The sequence below is a fragment of the Eschscholzia californica genome, unplaced genomic scaffold (assembly GCF_041429995.1).
Source record: "Eschscholzia californica isolate CP2 unplaced genomic scaffold, dmEscCali1.0.p SCAF_1, whole genome shotgun sequence".
NCBI lineage: Eukaryota > Viridiplantae > Streptophyta > Magnoliopsida > Ranunculales > Papaveraceae > Eschscholzia > Eschscholzia californica.
The window spans coordinates 22,372,793-22,394,601 of record NW_028238198.1 but is presented as its reverse complement, the minus strand read 5'-3'; the positions used below and the strand labels follow the sequence as shown (position 1 = coordinate 22,394,601).

At 35.6% G+C, this 21,809-nt stretch overlaps 3 protein-coding genes across 5 annotated transcripts; all 3 read left to right on the top strand.

Moving 5' to 3' along the window:
* Window positions 1–1,034: 1,034 nt before the first annotated feature.
* LOC147565192 (phosphatidylinositol/phosphatidylcholine transfer protein SFH12-like) lies at window positions 1,035–6,957 on the top strand. 2 transcript variants are annotated; one of them, XM_086651694.1, is made up of 14 exons: window positions 1,035–1,475; window positions 1,658–1,791; window positions 1,947–2,193; window positions 4,058–4,157; window positions 4,275–4,541; window positions 4,698–4,775; window positions 4,897–4,998; window positions 5,090–5,139; window positions 5,225–5,324; window positions 5,406–5,498; window positions 5,593–5,685; window positions 5,862–6,044; window positions 6,540–6,614; window positions 6,703–6,957. In XM_086651694.1, the coding sequence occupies exons 2-14, from the start codon at window positions 1,761–1,763 to the stop codon at window positions 6,712–6,714; spliced, it is 1,431 nt and encodes a 476-aa protein (XP_086507820.1). In that variant the 5' UTR covers window positions 1,035–1,475; window positions 1,658–1,760; the 3' UTR covers window positions 6,715–6,957. The 2 variants fall into 2 exon arrangements, with proteins under 2 accessions (XP_086507820.1, XP_086507819.1); XM_086651693.1 differs by lacking the exon at window positions 6,703–6,957 and having other exon boundaries at window positions 6,540–6,632.
* An 853-nt stretch (window positions 6,958–7,810) lies between these two features.
* On the top strand, window positions 7,811–11,072 carry LOC147565191 (uncharacterized). Its single transcript, XM_086651692.1, has 5 exons — window positions 7,811–8,217; window positions 8,475–8,610; window positions 9,471–9,608; window positions 9,691–9,812; window positions 10,669–11,072. Exons 1-5 carry the CDS (start codon window positions 8,174–8,176, stop codon window positions 10,838–10,840), a joined length of 612 nt encoding a protein of 203 aa, XP_086507818.1. The 5' UTR covers window positions 7,811–8,173; the 3' UTR covers window positions 10,841–11,072.
* On the top strand, window positions 10,845–19,936 carry LOC147565190 (uncharacterized). Of its 2 annotated transcripts, XM_086651690.1 has the most exons (15): window positions 10,845–11,557; window positions 11,765–14,178; window positions 15,389–15,510; window positions 15,682–15,732; window positions 15,905–16,024; window positions 16,139–16,258; window positions 16,397–16,538; window positions 16,615–16,785; window positions 17,025–17,287; window positions 17,672–17,762; window positions 17,874–18,015; window positions 18,127–18,283; window positions 18,396–18,512; window positions 18,645–18,771; window positions 19,437–19,936. In XM_086651690.1, exons 2-15 carry the CDS (start codon window positions 12,187–12,189, stop codon window positions 19,680–19,682), a joined length of 3,861 nt encoding a protein of 1,286 aa, XP_086507816.1. In that variant the 5' UTR covers window positions 10,845–11,557; window positions 11,765–12,186; the 3' UTR covers window positions 19,683–19,936. The 2 variants fall into 2 exon arrangements, with proteins under 2 accessions (XP_086507816.1, XP_086507817.1); XM_086651691.1 differs by lacking the exons at window positions 10,845–11,557; window positions 11,765–14,178 and adding an exon at window positions 15,069–15,315.
* The last annotated feature ends 1,873 nt before the right edge of the window (window positions 19,937–21,809 follow it).

Here is a 21,809-nt window from a genome sequence, read left to right as displayed (position 1 = left end):
TTTAACTTCGCTTTAGGCCACCTAAACACTTGGGCCGCCACTGTAAACTTTGCAAGTTTTTTAAAACTAATGGTGATGTTGATGGTATTGACGATATTGGGGTTGGGTTGTTTATGTGAGAGAAAACTACAAGTTAATAAGATATCAGATTTATTATTAATTTTTATCAAAGTCCTTATATTTTAGCACTATTTATTAAATGATGCTTATAACGCCCTCCTTAAACTAATTTGGTAAAGGAAGAGCAAACACATAAATTGATCATTTCTAACGCACTGTCTTTACTAAACATTGCTCTTCCTATACCAAAAGGCATTTTCTTTGAGATGTAATTTAGACAACAATTTTCGGGTTAAATATCAATATTTACCTAATAAGAAGGAACCTATTATGCATCACAAAATCTCAACTAAGTTTGTTTCCTAATATTTCTCTTTACTTAGTCAGAATATTTCTATCTAATCCTCCACTAATCCTGTAACAGTAAGTGGTAAATAATCGAACGAGGGATTTAGGAAGTTTTGGTTTCAAATAATATAATTCAAAAAATATTATTTTGGCGTATCTAAACTTAAATCATGAATCAAGATCATAAGTCTGGATATCATAACAAATAATAAATTATTTTAAATACTAATCAACAAAGGCAAAGGAAGGCTCTAATACCAAATGTTAGAAAATTAATTCATAATATGCGGAAGTTACATACCTTCAGCCATCGTTGATTAAGTAGAAAATTAGAATTCCAAGATACTGATATCTGAAAGTCTTCTGACCCCAATCTTCTCCGTAAGTTGTTGTGTTATTGATGGAGAGACACAAACATTAAAGTAGAAGGGGTTAGGGACATTCAGTTATTCTAATTACTCCCACTTCTTTTTCATCCAAGAACAGGGTAGTAAGTTGGTTATTGTCCAACAGTATGGGCCACCCTTAATCTCCAAAAGAGACGTGTCCAACAGAGTAAGTGCTCCGAAAATTTGGCATGAGTCCCATCCCTCTCTTAGCACTTCTTATGGCACTCAGATTGAACAGTCTGTGTTGTTCAAAGTTAGTAATGATTAGGCCTAGTCTATCACAATTCTCGGGAGCCCCCTTTGGATCCACCCATGAGAGTTTTCTCATGTACTACTAGAAGTGTTTGGCGCCAAAATAGAAGAACAGAAGTTTTGAGGTTGACTGGTGGTTAATGCCGTTACCCAAAAGCCGTTGAAGATTTGAATAAGCTTTGACATTGAAAACAGAAGCCCTAAAAAAGGTCATTATCTATCTATCTATCTATCTATCTATCTAAATGGAGTATCTTCGTGCGTCTAAGAAGACCTAGTCAATCAACAAACCCCACATCGTGTCTTCCTCACTGTCATGTTCTCACCGATTCCTAAGGGTTCAAGAGAATTATTCGGTCATTTAAATGCAATCTCACTTTCTCCCCCCCAATTCCCACATTTTCTTTTGGCTTCAGTTCTTCAAAGGTGATTTCTTTTTTTTTTTTGCAGATTTCTAATTAACCATATTAATTTCTTTCATGGGTCTTCTTTTATTTCTCAAATTAAGGGTTTTTATTAGCTTTTGATTTCCCAATAGACAATGATAAAATTAGGGTTTAGTTTAGTACAACAAATTTGATGTTTAGGGTTAATTTGTTTGAATACAGGTTTTCAGGAGGTGGTTTCTAATCTGGTATCTTGATGTGAGTGCTTGATTTTCCTGCCCTTTTATACCAACAGGATCAAGCCCACACACCAAAAGCAAGAATCATGGCTGACCTAGAGCTATCTCCAAGACCTGGTAAGTGTTATTAGTTTTAACCCATATTTGGGTCTAATTGAAAAAAATAACTCTTTTACCCTATTTTATAAGATCATTGAAATCTAAAAATTGATTGGTAAAATCTTTCGGATTTCGTATTATTTATTGTGTATCTTATTGATTGATTGGTATAGGTCTTGAGAATGAAGATGAAGCATTGAAAACTAAGGTTGGAGGTCTGAAACAAAAAGCTATAAATGCCTCAACAAAGTTTAGGAATTCCTTGACAAAAAGGGGAAGGAGAACTAGTAGAGTTATGTCTATATGCATTGAGGATGAGCGTGATGCGGAGGAACTAAAAGCAGTTGATGCATTACGTCAAGCGCTTATCTTGGAAGAATTGCTTCCAACTAGACATGATGATTATCATATGATGCTAAGGTAAAAAAAAGTTTCTTATCTTCGTTTATCACGATTCAGGGCTTTCGTAAACGATGTAAACTTCTTGTTGGTGGAAATTTATTGGAAGTTTACACTTTTGAATGAAAAATTAAGCTTTCAACTAAAAGTTAGAGAAACAATGTGAATAATTAAAATACTTTAAATAGATATCGAATGACCTTGAAATATCTTGCATAAACCGAAAAGAGACTTCAATCTTCGAACTAGTACTCTTGAATTTACGTAAAATTAAGAACTTGAACTAAATCTTCATGAACTTGTAGTATTGTTGTAATACACGTTATTATCAACTCATCTTTGCGTTCTTATAGCATTCCACTAGCCTTTATTTGAATAGGGAAGACCTACTTCATAAATGCTAAAATTTGTAAAATAACAAAACTAAACAAAGAAGGAACTTATCTAACATATTACTAAAAGGAAAGGAAAAGATCATAAAATAAAAGGACATTAAATTCTTTTTTGGCCATTTAATGGTGCCGATCCCGAGGGGGATGCCCTAAGGCGATTTATATCAGTAAATGCGGTAGTTTAAAACCGTTTTATTTGTTGTCTATCATTGAAAAGATACATCTTCATAGGCGGAACCAAGAGTTTCTATATAAGGGGCTTGTTTAAGTAGGCTTGTCCAATTGACGAATTGACCTGCGCTAAGTTGTTTATATCCAAAAAGAATATTTGACCTATTAGCTTACTTCTTAGACCATGATAGGCTGACCAGGGGCTACAACCATGGTTAGCCAACTAGTAGTCTGCAGGTTCCACTTGTGGGTGAAAAGCTCTGAAAAGCAAGCAAGATTTTACTCCAAAGAGACCTTGTCTTTTCTTTAACTTGTACCTACTAAGGAAATCAAGAGGAAGAAAAAACGACTTCAAAGATGAAACTGAGTCAAAAGGGGAAACCAACTAATATTCTCCTAGATATGTTTTCAATGTTTATCTTGTTTCCAGATATCTTTAGTTTATAGCATTTAGATGTTTCCATATACTATGAGATATTTACGTTATAAATAAGATGTAAGGTGAGTTGTTCTCAATCAAAGTTTTTTATTTTCCTTCACCGTTACGAATTTTTCTCGGTCGTTGATCATCACCTTAAGCTCGACGCAGTTCAAGCTTTGCTCCGTAGCATTGTCTGAAGTTCTTAAAGAGCCTCTGAATCCATAATGATAATGCTCACTAGTGTCATGACCCTCTTAATCCATCATAATTATGCCTATCCTAATTTGTCCTTTGAATTCATTGTGATGATATATGAATCATCTTTGCTTGGTCAATACTGCCTAATATTTCTACCGCCAAATCTTAACCTTTATGTAATCTTACATGATCTACCCCAAACAAAAGCATTTTCAAAAGCCAATTCAATCGTCACCTAAGAGTATGTCAAAGCTTCATCTAATGAAATTAGTTCTCAAAATAGCTATCTGTTGTCCTCCGTGCAATTTGTGGGACGGTAATAAGGTAAGAGAAGCCGAATGGAAAGAGGAACTCCAAAGAGAAAACCAACTAATAGTCTCCTAGAATATCTTTAATGCTTATCTTCTTTCTAAGTATATAGTTTCTAGCTTTTAGATATTTTTATATATTATGACATGCATACCTTTTAAAATCAAATGCTTATCTTTTTATATATATTATGACATGCCATTGATAATCAAATTCTTTCAGTACCCTCTAATTTAGGATGTCACAAAATGATTCTTGGTTAACACAAGACACTCTAAAATTTTAAAAATCAATGTCATCGAGATTTGTCAAAATTTGGCTTATTGATGACAAGAATATCTTGACATGGTCGAGTTCATCCATTGCAGTCTAACTTCTTGTTTTATGATACCAGATTTCTGAAAGCCAGAAAATTTGATATTGACAAAACAAAGCAAATGTGGTCTGATATGATTCAGTGGAGGAAGGAATTTGGTGCAGACACGATTACGGAGGTATTAAGTCCAATATTTTTGTGGTGATTACTAATTTAGTCTGTTAATCTTGCTTAAACTGGAGGTACTCAATTTCTCTTGTCAATAATGTGTCTTATCTGTTTGTGTCTTTCAAAGGACTTTACTTTCGACGAACTGAAGGAAGTTCTCGAATATTATCCCCAAGGACATCATGGAGTCGATAAGGAAGGACGGCCTGTTTACATTGAAAAGCTAGGTCAAATTGATGCTAACAAGATGTTGCAAGTTACAACTCTAGACCGCTATTTGAAGTACCATGTGCAAGAGTTTGAAAGGACCTTTGCAGTCAAGCTCCCAGCTTGTTCAATTGCAGCGAAAAGACACATCGACCAGAGCACGACTATTCTTGATGTGCAAGGAGTGGTATGTTATAGTAGTAGTCATGATAGATGAAACTAGCTAAATCTTTTTTAAAATTTTCAAAAGTTCCATGTTGTTTAGGGTTGATTTGCTTAAAATGAAAATCACTCATGGTTTCTGTCATTTCCTTCTAAAATTCAATATGTGATCGTAAAATAGGGACTTACAAGTTTCAACAAAGCAGCAAGAGAGCTTCTTCAACGTCTTCAGAAGATCGATGGTGATAACTACCCTGAGGTATCTCGTTAATGATAGTAGTGAGCCAACAAAAAGTTGTATTTGTATTCTCGACTACAAAGAAATGATTTCTAATTTTTCTTCTTTTTTGTTAATGGAAATGTTGCTTCTTCAATTGTAGACATTGTGTCGCATGTTCATCATTAATGCAGGATCCGGTTTTAGAATGCTATGGAACACCGTGAAAGGTTTCCTTGATCCTAAAACGACAGCGAAAATTCACGTATGTCGATTTTCTCCATTCCATAAAAGTGCTACTAGTATTTCCATAAGTAAACCCATTTGACCAGTGATTAATTTATTTTTTCTATCAGGTTCTTGGAAACAAGTACCAGAGCAAGTTGCTTGAAATTATTGATGCTAGGTAAGCTTATACTACATGTATATACATGATCCTTCTAATTGGTTTTCGAGGTTCTTAAAGATTCCATCTCTTGTCCTTGTACCAGTGAGTTACCACAGTTCTTGGGAGGTACATGTACTTGTGCAAATGAAGGGGGATGCATGCGTTCCGATAAGGGTCCGTGGAACGATCCCGAAGTACTCAAGGTGTATTTCTTTTCTCTCTGCACGTTATATTTTTTCTATATCTAGTTCAGTATGTTAATATAAATATAAATCTATTTATAGCGTGTTAACAATGGTGACGCCAATTGCACAAAAAAAGTTGATCAGAAGGAAGAAACAGATGAAAAGGCAATTTACGAGGATGACGGTCCAAAGGTTTGCTATTCTCCTTAGAGATTTTGCCTCTGCTTTCAACTTTTCTTCTAATCACTTCTGTGTTACTTAGCTATTGCCTGACTACTACATATAGCGGTTTTACTCTTTCGATGAGGAGCCAGTTTTCGAACTAGACACTGAGCCAACACAAGCGCAGAAAGTACAACTATCTCCTGTTCATGAAGAAGTAAGTAGTTGAGATTCCTAGGCTTCTATTCTCATGAGCTTTGTTAGAGATTTCAACTTCTACTTCTATCATTATGATCGTCTTCTCGTTTTTCCCACGTTCGGGGTGGGACAATGTGAGGGGGTCAATCCAAATTTGCTATTCTATTTCTGAGTCATACCGAGTTTGAATTTCAGGTACCGAAGCAATCTATCGCCCCAACCGATTACGTTAGTGCGATGAAGCGCATGGCTGAATTGGAGGAGAAGGTGACTGTTCTCAGTGCAAAACCTGTGGAGTCTCCTCGTAAGGAAGAAAAGCTGGATGCTGCCGTTACCCGTGTTGATGCCTTGGAACACGAACTTATGGCAACCAAGAAGGTAAAATAGACACTCTTAACACTCATATATTTTCTCTACTCTAGGTGTATTTAGGCTAAAAGTAAATGGAGCGGTAAAAATGTCGTTTTGCAAGTAACATTTTAAGAAAGAAACTGTCTAAGTTTCTAAGGCTATAGAAGCCCCTATCGTTTGCCTAAAAAAAGAAGGGGTTGAAGACAAGATGCTCGACAAATATGGTTGAACTCTGAATGAGGCTAGTTGGCTTCAAAGAATGGGGTCAAGAAAGAGGGAAGCTGTGGCGACAACTTGGGGATTTTTGTTGCATAAAGCAACATTGGTTCCAAGGCAAGGATGAAGAGCCGAATGTACAAGGATACAGAGTTAGCAAATTCATTTATCTTTGAAGGGTATCCAAGATTGGATCTTAGCCATGTTTGAGCTAATCGCAGAGTTCAATGTTTCCAAATGTTCTATCCAAGTTTAAAATCTAATACTTCACGTGGAAGATATGTTGATAACTCATTGTTTCTGCAGGCTCTAGATGATGCCCGCGTCCGGCAAGAAGAACTTCTTGCCTATATCGATAAGAAAAAGAAGAAAAAGAAATGGGTAAGATTCCGAATTTAACACAAATTCAAAGATGTTTCAACCTCTCTATTTGGTAGAATCTGATATTTTTTTTCTTTTGTGTTTTTAGTTCTTTCTGTGATTCCAGAGTCGTGTGTGTTACTGGTTATTAGGAGCTAAAGTGCGAAACGATCTTGGAAGAATAAAAGACGTTGCGAAATTGTTGGCACCTTGTGATATTGAGCTTGTATTTTTCCTTAAAGAAAAAGTTAAATTCAAGATTTTGAATTTAACTTGAAACTAGAAACAAGTGAGCGAAGTGGAACCTATGCTCCAGATGTTAAGAATCATATTGTTGAGTTTATTAAATATGTTCGATTATAAATTGTTGCCCTCTGTACAGTATCTCAAAATTTTAAACATAGTCAAGCGATACCTTCTTAGAGTGTCAAAATTTTCTTATCGATCCGTGAAACTGGAACTTGCTTAAAGTTTAAGCACGTACCGTGTTAAACAAGTCCATTCTTTCTTCACATATGTGATTTACGTGCTCGTATAGTTCTATATATTTTTTAGGTGAAGAAGGTCCTCCTGCCAATGAGGCATGAAAGAGTTATCTACTTGAAGTTATTTTGATTCAAAAGATCAACAAGCTCTTTTTCCCATTATTGGCCTGGGATTTTTCGATAGACTATCTAAACATCTAACAATATGCCTCTTATTTTGGAGATACACGTCTGTGTAGCTCCAACTCTGCTGCCGAAAATAATTGAAATACACATTCGTGTAGCCCCCGCTCTACTGCGGGTCTACACAGATAATAAAATAAGGGGTAATTTTGTCTTTTCACACCCTTCGAATAATGTGAAAAAAACAAATGAAAACTTTTAAAGGTGCCTCCCGATCTGGTTCAACTCTCTTGGTTTAGGCGACCCAAAAACGATTGACTCGGCTCAAGGTTCACCGAATCCAACCTTAATATCCTAAAGTAGAAATCCGTGGACTTGGAGACAAATTTTATAACGAAAGTTCAACCCAATACCACAAAATTGAATTTACTCAGTAGTGGTTGTAATGTTCAACTAGAAAATCGTTTTGCAAGTACCGAATTTGGAATCAGTAGATTTGAGCCCAGTTTTATAACTAAATCGATTCAAATTCACCGATTTAAAGTCCAAAAGAAAAGGAATCTCTATTTTGAGAGGGGACACTTTTAACCGTCAAGAGCCACCAATAACGGGTAGGCGCCAATAACACTATCGGGAGAGACCTTTAAAACTTGGGACACCGGCATTGCCCCTTGTCGTATCCAAAGCAGGTAGAGTGGGCGCTACACGAGGGTTCTAGGGTTTCGCCACGGTAGAAACTGTTGCCGTTACTTAGCCACAGTTTGCTAACTCTAAGCCAGATTACCTAACCACCTTCATCTATGATTTCTACAAAATCCTTTTAAACTATATTTAAGTTCAGTCTTTAGAGGTGCACCAATTGTTGGCAAAAATTCAGATCTGAATTCTTCTCAAGAAAAAAACGAAAAATAAGCATCAAAATCGAGGTTCAATTCTAGCGCTCTATTATCTTCTCCAATTCCTTAGGTTTTCATGGCGATTCCTTCCGAACAAGCAACAAGCATCTGTAGTCACTGGTAATTGATAGATCTGATTCAATTTCTTTACCTAAGTTTCAATTTTAGGTTTTCTGTTCTCGTAATTTCAGAATTTCAGTTAAATTTCAGAAATTTTGATACATTTCAAGATCAAGCTACCTAATATTCATGTTAAATTAGGTATTTTTTTTGTGGATAGCCTGATATTTTGGTATATTTATCATTTTCTTTGACTTGAATAATTAGGAACTTATTTGTGCCCTAATTCTGCTTTCTTTTTGTTGGAATGTGTTTAGTGATAGAAGTATTCCAGCTGCAAATATCGAATTGCATTACAATCACTGCTCAAGGAATCTAGAGAGATGTAAAGTTTGTGGAGATATGATTCCGAGAATTCGTGCCGAGGAACATTACCTAAGTACACATGCTCCGGTATGTTGAATTCAACCATAAAACCTTTTCTCTCGAAAATATAATGGTCGTAGAGAGATTATGTTTTTTGATGATTTTCCTTCATTCATAGATAATTTAATAAAACGAAGGTCTTTGAGTTAAAACGACACATTAGTTTTGTTCTTTTGAGAAATAGTGGTGGGTTTGTTAATTTTGCGGCGATACAACTCAAAATCATATGAGGACGAGTGAGAGGAATATTCTCACGTGGGACTATATTCACTGGAAAAATGATACTCTAGTAATCAAGAATATGATATATTGGTCCGTCCATTCATTGCCAGTTGGTTTTGAGTTGGATTTCGCTACAAACATAACATGGTGTCTCGTATCAGAGCTAGGGCTACACGAGATAGGTCAATGAAGGTATGGGCTTCATGTCTCCCGAAGAAAGACATGTTACGTTCAAAGAACCCCACATGGGAAAAGGTTATTTTCAATGGGGAGTGTGGAAAAAGTCCCACATGGGAAAAGGTTATTTTCAATGGGTTTGAGTTATATCATTCGTGTTTTGTTGAACTTTATTCATTTCGATTTAATTAGGTACTTCATCAAACTAATGTAACCTTATGACGAGTAACTTGAAGTACCACATTGAAAATAACCTAGCGATTGTTTTGACTTTAAGGATGAAATTTCTTGTTTGATGCACTCTTATCGTGTAATATTTGATCTCATTAACTGCCTCTAATGCCTTACTTTTCTCTTCATCAGGTATTAGATTATATTTTTCTCTTCCAATTTTTGTTCTCTGTTCGTTGCTTCTATCATCTTAGGCAATGATGCTTCTTCTATTATATTTTTGTGATAAGTTAATGATTGAGTTCGTTCGAGAGCAGGTAGCTTGTTCTTTATGCAGTGAAACATTTGACCGTGAAATTTTAGATATCCACAGAGGTCAAAATTGTCCCCGCAGGATCGTTATATGTGAATACTGCGAGTTTCCACTGCCTGCAGTTGATCTTTGTAAACATCAGGTTGTGCTTTTCGTAAAAAATTTAAAACATTCTCTAATTTATAGGTTTAGCTATGTTCTGAAATAAGTGGTGCTTATTGCAGGAAGTTTGCGGGAATCGTACAGAATACTGTCCTTTATGTAGCAAATACATTAGGTTGTGTGAAAGATTAGACCATGATATCAGATATCATGGGACATCAGATAATACTTCTGGGGCTTTCAGGTAATAAACTAACATTTCTCTTTCCATTTGAAGGCCTTTGAAACAGTGATAAAAACAATCTCGAACGAGAAAGGATCCCCTTATATTAATCTTTTCGATCTATGAAACAACCAGCAAGAGTATCATAATAATCGGGCGTTCCTCCTTTTCAAAAAATGAAGTTTAGATAAGCAGTCAATGAAGTTGTGACCCTCCAAAAAAGATAAACTTTGTTAATACTCTGTTAGATAGATTCTCGATAACAAGTCCATCTGGTAGTTTAGAAATTAAAATTGTCGAGAAGTTATATTGAATGGTGTATTTAGAAGTTAGGGTGTCATAATAGGTTTCGTTGGGATACTTTAAGGTAGTGTTTGTTATTTTCCTACGTTAGATATGAAATTTGACTTAATGTTTGAATTGACTCGAGTAAGATTGTAGAATGTTTGTTTTTGTCTTATTCGTGATGTCTGCCTCATCTGAATGGCTCATTTGTTGATTTTGGGTCTAGTTGAGTCAGACAAGTCAGATTAAACAATAAGCAAAAAATACCTCCTTAGGTGAAAGCGTTTAGATTAGTCTGTATGATGTTGGATTTACTCTAAATCTACCATAACTGATAAAAATAGACTTGATGGCTACAACTAACCACATAATCCCAATATTTGTTAGTTAGATATCCACATAAACGTTCCGAAAATGTTAAGAAGTAAGACAAACAGTGGACTATTAAAATTTAAAAGTAACGATGGAGGGCCAAAATCCTTAGTCACCCATGTTACTTTCTTAATTTTATTAGTTAAAAAGGACTATTAGCTTTGAAAGTATCAAGACTCTGATAATAACCTCTGAAAGAGTTCTCATTTGGAATGTGAAGGGATGGGGTTGCGGCTGAAAGTGATCACATTGCGGAAAGAAGGCCGCGTGCTGAAAGAAGGAATCCAAATGGTTACTCGCAAAAAGGTTTGATGTTCGCAATTGCAGTAACAGGAATAGCTGTTCTACTCTGGTCATTTTTCGTTCAGAAAAAAGTCGATAACCGTCTCTAGCAGTAACAGAAAGGAATCACAAGGTGCAAATAGTGTTAATTTGTGTCAATTTCTTCGTTCTTTTTGACTTTAAATCCGTATAATAAATAGTTCTTGTTTGTAAAAGATAGGTAAACTTGAACAACTACGGCAGGCAGCTCATGTCTTAACATAAATCACTTTATATCATTTCCTTGACATGGATAACATGGTCAATGATGTCCATTTTAGTTATTTATAATCACCTTCTTAAGTGGTAGTGTTCTAGAACTAGGGTTACTATTTCTTTATTTTCAGTTCGAAAGTTCCAAGAACAAGATACAGAAATTGTCAAACCTACCCTCAATATATATGACCAGGTATTTCTAAATGGTGTAAAGCTAGAGCTAATAAGAAAGGTTAAGTTGGACTCCTTTTTTTTTTTTGTTGAAGAGGTTAAGTTTTTTTATTTTTTATTTTTTTGTTGAAAGTTGAAGAGGTTAAGTTGGACTTGGTAAAAAGAAAAGGTTGCAAATATCAAATCACCAATATACAAGTTACAACATGAAGGGCCTATCTTTCTAAAGTTTTAAATGGTAAAAGATATTCACAAAATCAACAAATGACTTTATATTTTGTTTTTAATTTGGATTCCTTAACTAGCTAATTTAGGGTTAGAGATTTCCGAACCGTCCCGTGTTTGGTTATACATGTACTCAAATTTAGTATGCGTTGAGCTATTTTGGGTGGGTTAATAGAGTCTTTACGGCATACAAAACCCCATATTCTTGGATTTAAGTTTGGGTGTCCAAAATGGGATGATATCGACGACAATTGCTAAAGTTTGGAGCATTACAGATTACAGATGGTATCAGACTCGAGAACGACTCATCTTAAAGGTACAGATTGTGATAGTAAAATCACTTTGAGGGAGCCTGGACTTGCTCAAGTTTAATAAGTATCTAGGCTTTTTAGATGGGCTCGTGGGGCTTAGACATAACTAAAACTAGACCCACGAGTCTGTACCTAGACATGCACTGTCAGGTCTGTGGACATAGACCTAGTTATTTGTTTACACCTTACTGCCGTCACGTTCACCTGTTAACAACATTTAGGGTATACATTTTGAACTTCCAAGAACAACATAAGAACAAGTAAACCAAGTCTGCAGTCTTTCTCCATTGACCAAATCTCCCTATTATTAGGACCAATTCCAAAGTTTCTCTCTTATTTTAGCTTTACCTAATCTATTTAATATTCTTAGTCAAACATCTCACCAAATATAGAACCATAGTCAAGTTAGTTTATATTTAAAGTCTTCAAACATGATTACTCTCTGCAATAAAAACTTATGAATAACTTACCATTCTCATTTTGATTCAATTTCCATGGCCATCTTCTATATCTTCCTTGTCTTTATAGTATTGATCCTTCCAAGCACAAACTCAGTCACCTTTAATTTCTCAAGTTTTGTTCCAAACGGCCAAAATATTCATTACCTCGGCGATGCATTCCCATCTAATAATGTTATTCAACTCACAAGAAACCAAGTTGATGATAACCTTACTAGTAGTGTTGGTCGAGCGAAATATTCGGATCCGATGCGTCTTTGGGATTCAAGAAATGGGTGGCTTGCTGATTTCACTACCCATTTCTCTTTTATTATAAAAGCAGTTGATCCATCATCTAGGTTTGGTGATGGTATGTCCTTTTTCTTAGCCCCTTTCAATGCTACCATTCCTGCAAATTCAAGTGGTGGATATCTAGGCCTAATCAGTTCTCAAACAGCTTTGGAAAACTTATCGTCGAATCAGATTGTTGCAGTTGAATTTGATAGTTATATGAATCCATGGGATCCGAGTTCTGACCATGTAGGTATCGATGTTAATTCGCTTGTATCCGTGGCTAATGTGACTTGGAAAAGTAGTATCAAGAATGGATCAAGAGCTAATGCTTGGGTAAGTTATAATTCCACTACAAAGAATTTGAGTGTTTTTCTAACTTATGCCAATAATCCTATTTTTAGTGGGAATTCTAGTTTATCCTATATTGTTGATCTTAGACAAGTCTTACCAGAGTGGGTTAGTGTTGGATTTTCAGCTTCGACCGGGAAGTGGAGCGAAATACATAATATTATATCTTGGGACTTCAATTCCTCTTTGGAGATTGATGTTCAAGAGGAAAAAGGAAAGGGAAAGGGAAATGGAAGTAGTAAAATTGGATTATTGGTGGGTCTAGTTGTTGGTTTAGTTGTTTTGGGTTGTGGGTTGGGTTTTGCTTTGGTTCTATGGTTGAAGAAGAGAAACAATCCAATAACAAAAGATGATATAAGTATTGACGAGTCAATGGACGATGAATTTGAGAAAGGAACGGGACCTAAGAGGTTTGTATACAACGATTTGGTTCATGCGACAGGAAACTTCGACGAGAGAGGGAAACTTGGAGAGGGAGGATTCGGTGGCGTTTACAAAGGATTCTTGAATGATTTGAACTTACATATAGCTGTTAAAAGAGTCTCAAGAGGATCGAAACAAGGAAAAAAAGAATATGTATCCGAGGTAAAGATCATTAGTCGATTACGACATAGAAATCTAGTTCAACTCATAGGTTGGTGTCACGAACGAAACGAATTCCTTCTCGTTTACGAGTTTATGCCAAACCGAAGCCTCGACTCTCATCTTTTCAAAGGTGAAAATATTCTAACTTGGGAAATTAGGTATAAAATAGCATTAGGATTAGCATCAGCATTGCTATACCTACATGAAGAATGGGAACAATGTGTAGTACATCGAGATATTAAATCAAGTAATGTAATGCTAGATTCAAGTTTTAATGCTAAACTCGGCGATTTCGGTTTAGCAAGGCTTGTTGATCATGAATTAGGGTCTCAAACAACTGTGTTAGCAGGAACAATGGGTTATTTAGCACCGGAATGTGTTACTACTGGTAAATCAAGTAAAGAATCAGATGTTTATAGTTTTGGAATTGTGGCACTTGAGATTGCTTGTGGGAGAAGACCAGTAGAACAAAACAAAGTGAACCTTGTTGAATGGGTTTGGGACCTATATGGAAGAGGAAAGGTTATTGAAGCGGCCGACGAGAGGTTGAATATGGGCTTTGATGAGGCCCAAATTGAATGTTTAATGGTTGTTGGGCTATGGTGTGCTCATCCTGATCATAACTTAAGGCCTTCTATTAGGCAAGTGATTAATATCCTTAATTTTGAATCACAATTGCCAAATCTTCCGTCGAAGTTGCCAACACCGGTGTATTTTGTGCCATCGATGCATCTCTGTAAGCTTGCTTTCGGTTCGTCTTATGGTCTAACTGATTCGAGCCAATGTTCTTGTAGTAGCTGCACCAATACCAATTTGTCTCAGGTGACTTCTTCTTCTTCTGGCTCTTATTCACCTTCTAAATCTCTTTTACGTTCAGATAACAATGTTTAAAGCCCTATTCGTCGCATTTCATCTTGTACAGATTTTTTTTGTATGTAATATCTTGTAATATGTTCTTTTTGGACTAAATGATATTGTAATATTTGAGATTTATTGTTCTTATCTTAATATATACGCATCGAAAATTCCGAAGAAAATTAAGAAACCCGAATGCAAGGTATTAAGAAAAGAGATACCCATACACTTTTTTTTTTGAAACAGATACCCATACACTTGCTAGGCAGAGAACTAATCCCAAGGGATGGCAAAACTAAAATCACATCATATGCCATTTGACCCAAGAATTTTATGCCTAAAACCTAAAAATTACTTAAAAAATAGAAACCCGAACTTATATTATCGATAAAAAGCGAGAAAAGGGCTTCAAATTTTATACCACCAAGAATGCACGACGATTTGGGAAGGAAACCTGAACTAACGGACGGATTTTTCCTGCGATTTAGGAGATAAATCATTAAAAAGTTCACAATTCAATCACGGCTGTTGATTCAAATAACTCAGAATAACGGCAAGGGTTGCCGGTAAGGCGTCTTTCAAACATCATTCTACAAATAAATTTGACAGCTAGATCCTCCTTGATCTGACGACCACGAGCTCAAATTCATACTTCAATTCATGAGTTCGAGCTCATTGAATCAGCTCCCTTCAAACAATAGTAATATTTGATGGGCTGTGGGCATCATGCATGCTAACTATGTCCTGTTTACTTAACAGAATGTCAGAGCAAGTGACAAAATGAATAAGCAATAGTAGTTAAAAAGAAAGAAATAAAAGGCTTTAAGTTAAAGATTAGGGCATGAGGTTGGTATGATATATCTAAATATAGCATTTTCTTCCTCACCCATTTCAATCCTAACTAATCTTACAAGTCAAACAAATACTCCTTATTTCAATAGCGGCTAAGTAAAGTGAAAGCTTTGTTGCTTTTCTATATATACATATAAGTGTCTACTTACAATTTTACTCTCATTTCTTCAAGGAGTAGTGGTCGAATTAGGTTACAAATCGATCCATCTAATGCCGATTGTTGGGGTTAGCTTGCATGTACAAGATCGATATGTATGAATTTTTTCTTCACAATTTTATTTTGTGATTACAAGTACCTTTGTGATTAATTGGAAAATATATGCAGGTGGTATTAGATAACGGTATTCTCCAAGTTACATTATCTAAACCGGACGGAATTGTGACAGGAATACGATACAATGGTATCGACAATTTACTTGAAATTCGTAATGAAGAAGTTAATAGAGGGTAACTATTTATCAGAGTACATGTATAATATGTATATTTTTCTCTTTGTTTTATCTCTCTTTTCTTCTCCTACATTTTTCTACTTTCTCGAATTACCTTATAATAAAAGGCAAGCTTAAATCTCGACTCGATCATATTAATATATTTATATTTAATTATATATATTTATAGGTATTGGGATCTCGTCTGGAGCGAACCTGCAGGTGCTGGAATATTCGATGTGTGAGTCATTTTTTATCTCTGTAATTAGTTGCCATCTTGTCACCATTTATACTTTTTTTTGATGAAATTGTTACCATTTATACTTATACAAATTTTGTTGTTTCAAAACAAAATGTTAAAATTAAAATACTACTAGTAATAATTGATCAATTGATATAAATTAATTCTACAGAATTAAGGGTACAAGTTTTGAGGTGATAGTGGAGAATGAAGACCAAGTAGAAGTGTCCTTCACTAGGACATGGGATCCCTCCCAACAGGGCAAGGTCGTTCCGTTGAACATTGACAAAAGGTCCTCTCTCTCTCTGTATATATATCTTAGTAGTGATACAGCCATCGAAAGGGAACCCCAAATCAATGGCAGAGATTTGTAGTATATAGTGATAACAAACTATCTATATGTCAGGTTTGTCTTACTGCGTGGGTCTTCGGGATTCTACTCTTATGGGATATATGAGCATTTGGAAGGATGGCCTGATTTCAACATTGCTGAGACCAGAATAGCTTTCAAACTAAGAAAGGACAAGTGAGTATTTAATTTCTTAAACTTTTTTGTCTAGCCCGCCAAGCTAGCTGCAATACTAGTGATCGTTATGGATATCAGAGAACGAATCTTACTGTGTTGGAAAATATTTATAGACTCTTTTGATTATATACTATTTAGGTTTCACTACATGGCTATGGCAGACAACAGACATAGGATCATGCCTATGCCAGATGACCGATTACCTGGTCGGGGTCGTCCATTGGCCTACCCTGAAGCTGTTCTTTTGGTCCATCCTGTTAATCCTGATCTTAAAGGAGAGGTACTTTTAGTTAGACTCACTATTCTGTGAATACATTTCTTTGCCGTCAAACAATACTTATAATATTCTTGATTAGGTGGATGACAAGTACCAGTACTCATGCGACAACAAAGACAACAAGGTTCATGGATGGATAAGTTTTGATCCGCCTGTTGGCTTTTGGCAAATCACACCTAGCGACGAATTCCGAACTGGTGGACCAGTTAAACAGAACCTCACTTCTCATGTGGGCCCCACCACCCTCGCGGTAAGTAATAACTTAACTAATTTTGAGGGATTAGGCAAAAGGTCCAAAACGATTAGGTTAATAAGGCAAAAGGTAAAAAAAAATCAGAAAAGAAAATGAGGGGCAGGTTCAGAGTGGCCGAAAAGTCACGAGTCAGTGTACGATACACAGACATGATCTTAGCTATCCGAACAGGATTTTATTAGATAACTAGTGCTTAGTGTAAGTTTAAGTACCTAAACCTCAACTTCTTGTTCCAGATGTTTCAAAGTGCTCATTACTCAGGAGAAGATTTAAACCCAAAATTTCGAAATGGAGAGGCATGGAAGAAAGTTTTTGGACCAGTTTTTATCTATCTCAATTCGGTGTTTGATGATGAAGATCCAGTCTCACTCTGGGACGATGCCAAAGAGCAGATGTTGACTGAAGTTCAAAGCTGGCCTTATAGTTTCCCTGCTTCTAATGATTTTCCTTCTTCCGATCAACGTGGGACTATTAGTGGTAGATTATTGGTGCGCGACAAGTAATTCTCTCTCCCTCACTTTCTCAACAAAGTAGTCTTGAACTTCACATTTTTTACATGTCATAGACTATACGCACACCCCGTCTCCTGTCCGCCTAGGCCCAAACCAACCAAAGGAGTTGTTTACATTATCGAGGGGCCATAATATAAACCATACCTCGCATTTTGCACTAAATTTTGTAGTATAGTATTTTCAAAAGAATGTGAATAAAAATTAAATTGTAGCTTACTTGTTAAGAAGTTGATTTTTGTAAGCGAGTGGGAGCCTTTAGGTTGCAAATTAACCTATTCTTGGTTTGAGCATTCTTTGAGCCTAAAACCGTTTGACTTAAAATAATAAAACATACTAGCTTGTTAAACCATTTTATAATTTGGTTTAATTAGGTACGCAAACGAAGAATACACACCTGCGAACTCGGGATATGTAGGGTTGGCTCTACCAGGAGATGCAGGGTCATGGCAAAGAGAATGCAAGGTTATTTTTATTTCCAACTAGAATCACTTAACATCCAAAATATTGTTTTTAACTTGCATCTTAATTATCTGTTAAACTTAATTATTACTTCACGAACTTGTTTGGCTTCAGGGTTACCAGTTCTGGACAAAAACCGATGAAAATGGGTATTTTTCTATCTATGATATCCGAACGGGGGATTACAATCTTTATGCTTGGGTGCCTGGTTTTATCGGGGATTACAAATATGACGTAGATATTACCATCACAGAAGGTTGTTTTTCTTACGACCTTTAGTATCGTGTATTAACTGCCAATTGATATTCGAAATATTGTGATATTAACTATTTAGTTGATTGATTTTGGATTGAACATGTAAAATTAGGATGTGACATCGACTTGGGTGAACTTGTTTATGAACCGCCTAGGGATGGTCCTACCTTATGGGAGATTGGTGTCCCAGATCGTTCTGCTGCAGAGTTCTACGTTCCAGATCCTAATCCCAAATACATCAATAAACTTTTCGTAAACCATCCCGATAGGTCGGTTATTTATATACATAATGTGTAGAAGCGTAGAATTCAAGAGAATTTGTTTATCTGAAGTAGTTGTTTTTCTACCGCTTTTTAATTAACCATAAAAAATATTTGGTAGATTTCGACAATATGGATTGTGGGAGAGGTACACGGAATTATATCCTACTGAGGATCTTGTATATACGGTTGGTGTTAGCGACTACCGAAAGGATTGGTTCTTTGCACAGGTTACCAGGTATTTGATTTTTGCTAATTTTGATGAGATAAACTGCGAAAAGTATATTACATTTTGGATATGATAAATGCTTGTAGTTGGATTTCTTTTTACCAGACATAACATTCATGATTATCGCATTGTAATTTGCAGGAAGAAAGAAAATAATGCATATTGGGGAACAACATGGAAAATTATATTTAATCTTGAGAATGTCGATCAAACGGGAACATATAAACTTCGATTGGCACTAGCTTCTGCTGCATATGCCGAATTACAAGTATGCAATTAACCTTTGGTGACGGTACCATCCAACTATTTTTAGGATGTGTCGGTAATAGTGTCACTACCGATGGCCTATTGGCACAGTCCGGATTGCCCTTATGTTGAGACGCCTTTAGGAAAAAACCATCGGAGCGGTTGTGACCCACGACGATTTAACATGTATGAGGAGCGTCCAGAAATAGTCTTACACAAAAGAGAATCTTTTTTTTTTTTGAATAATATGATTGAATTAGAGAAAAAGAGAAAAGGATATACAAGCCTAAAATAAGGCGAAGCTGCGACAGAGTCGCCAAGGCACTTAAGCCGAACCCAAAAAAGAAAACAGAAAAGCTAACAAAAAGAAAAGAAAAATAAAAACCAATACACAAAAGAGAATCTTACGATGATACAAATAATATAGTGAGGTTCACAGATAACCGCCATTTGATCATGAGTTGGAAGATTACAAACTTAATAGCAATAACGGAATAACGTAATAAAAGATAATCCGAAAGAATCCACCTTAATCTTGCGATCTAGTCTGGCCAACAATATCAACCAATACGTTAGAAGAAAGATAAAGAAATATGGTTTCCTTTGACTTCTCTAATTTAATTATTGTATTATCTCTAATGTGTTACCTATGATTAAAAGTCGTTTTTTTTTCGTTTATATACAAAGGTACGAATCAACGATGTAAATGCAAACCCACCGCACTTTAGGAGTGGGTTAATAGGGAAAGACAATTCAGTGGCAAGACATGGAATTCATGGGCTATATTGGTTATTCAACATCGATGTAGTAGGTGCGCGACTCATCACCGGAGACAACACAATTTTTCTAACTCAGGCAAGAGGAAATAACACCTTCACCGAAATTATGTACGATTATATCCGTCTCGAAGCGCCTCCGCCAGCTTCCACTTAGTGGAGGAAGGAAAATGCTTCTTATATTTAGGGCTTACGCAACTTAGAATGAGAACCGGGCTATATGATCTTCGTAGTAAGATTATAAAAAAAAAACTTCCGTGTAGTGGTGTTCCTCCTAGAAATGATTTTTTTAATGTATATCGAACACTACATATATGTATGTATATATATATATGGATATATCAATGTATGTAATATAAATATATTCATAAAGTTTGGAGATTCTTAAATAAATATATAGTAATTCAGTAATATAATACCTTCAACGGAATTTAGCTGCATATTTAGTAGTTGCAAGAATACAAGCATGTATACTTCTTCAATTTTAATGATTTTCCGTAATTAAAGTCTAAGGTTGTGGCTAATAAACACCCCACATCCATGGTCTACGTACGATACAAACTGTGACTTGCTTCAATATGTGGAACGATTCACGACACATTGCCCATTACTACGTTCGAACAGGAATAGAATAGGAAAAAGCTTTTGGTTAAGATTTAAATTTAGAGATAAATTATTCACAAAGACATACTTAATTAAGCTCAGTTACCAATTAATGCAATTGTCAATTTAAACCAAAAGCCTTGTTCCAAACATGTAACCTCAACTACCCCTTATAGAGGGGGTCAAGTCAATTATCAATTAAGGCAAGGGTGTAAGATGAAAAATCTCTAACATATTCAATTGAGCCTCGGAAATAATATAATCAATTACGTAAATTGAACCTTGATAAAAAGTACAGTAGGAAGAATTCAACCTAGATGAAAATAGGAAGAATTAAATCTTGATAAAAAAGTAGGAAGAATTAATGTCAGACCTTCCTCATTATCGTCATAGATTCTTTTTGCTTTTTAAAATTAAGGGTTATTTCCCTAATGGCCCCCAACTTTGTGACCAGCTTCCCGCCTGACCCCCTAAATTAACAAAAATATCCGTATGATCCCCTTTTTCCGTTATCTTTAACTGTCCGTTACTCTCACTCCTCCACCTCATTTCCTCTCTCTGCCATGTCACCTACAATGCCACATCATCATCTTGCAAGGGGTCGCCGGCCGGCGACCTTCAAACATAAAAAAAAAAAAATTTAATAAAGTTTTTTTTTCTCTCTCTCTCTAAATTATTTTTTTTTTCTTTCTCCTCTCTCTAGATCTAGAGAGAGAGAGGGGTAAGAAAAAAAAAATTAGAGAGAGAGAGAGGAGAGAGAAAAAAAACTTTATTAATTTTTTTTTTATGTTTGAAGGTCGTCGGCCGGAAATTTGGCCGGCCAGCGACCCCTTGCAAGATGATGATGTGGCATTGTAGGTGACATGGCAGAGAGAGGAAATGAGGTGGAGGAGTGAGAGTAACGGACAGTTAAAGATAACGGAAAAAGGGGGCCATATGGGTATTTTTGCTAATTTAGGGGACCAGGCGGGAAGCTAGTCACAAAGTTGGGGGCCATTAGAGAAATAACCCTAAAATTAAACTCTCTTTTCTAATTATACCTAGTATTTGGCTATTTCAATGTTTTATTTACAGATAAATTAAAAATTTGTTATAGTTTGGTTTGGACAATAGAAAAACCCAAAACCCAAGGAGGTGATTAGGAGAACTAAATTTACATACCTAGATGTGATTTTGGTGCATGTTATTTTTTCTTCTTTTTTTGAGACATTGACTCGATATACGTTAGTCGTTATCAGTGGCGGATCTATGCTTGGTCTACGGGGTTCTATAGACCCCCTCAACATTTATAAATTGCTATATAGTATGTAATAATAAAATAAAAATGAAAAAACATTTACTTTAACATTAGAAGTAGAGTTCTATTCCTATTCTAACCAATAGAAGATGTTGACTCAATGGACAATGCATGGTCAGTTAGTTACATTGAGGTCTCGCGTTTGAGTTACAGCTCCTTCATTACTTTCTGCCTATTTAAGATTTTTTTTTAGTGTTTTAATTGTAATTTCAAATTTTGTACAGGGTACTTCGTAAAATATTCCAGTTAATTCTTAAAACATTTTTTCTTTTTTCAGCAAAAAATTTGTTCCGTAAATCATATCTACTTTTTTTTTGAAACAAAGAAAAACAACATAAATAAGACAGAAAAGTGTCAGATAAATCTTGATCGGAATGCCATGTG

Coding starts and splice junctions, on each gene's coding strand:
- LOC147565192 (XM_086651693.1), top strand. CDS start 1,761: ATGGCTGACCTAGAGCTATCTCCAAGACCTG. Junction 4,776..4,896: donor ATGGTGATAACTACCCTGAG/GTATCTCGTTAA, acceptor CTTCAATTGTAG/ACATTGTGTCGCATGTTCAT. Junction 5,686..5,861: donor TATCTCCTGTTCATGAAGAA/GTAAGTAGTTGA, acceptor TTTGAATTTCAG/GTACCGAAGCAATCTATCGC.
- LOC147565191 (XM_086651692.1), top strand. CDS start 8,174: ATGGCGATTCCTTCCGAACAAGCAACAAGCATCTGTAGTCACTG. Junction 8,218..8,474: donor ACAAGCATCTGTAGTCACTG/GTAATTGATAGA, acceptor GAATGTGTTTAG/TGATAGAAGTATTCCAGCTG. Junction 9,609..9,690: donor TTGATCTTTGTAAACATCAG/GTTGTGCTTTTC, acceptor TGCTTATTGCAG/GAAGTTTGCGGGAATCGTAC.
- LOC147565190 (XM_086651690.1), top strand. CDS start 12,187: ATGGCCATCTTCTATATCTTCCTTGTCTTTATAGTATTGATCCTTCCA. Junction 16,025..16,138: donor CCGTTGAACATTGACAAAAG/GTCCTCTCTCTC, acceptor TCTATATGTCAG/GTTTGTCTTACTGCGTGGGT. Junction 18,284..18,395: donor TTCGTAAACCATCCCGATAG/GTCGGTTATTTA, acceptor AATATTTGGTAG/ATTTCGACAATATGGATTGT.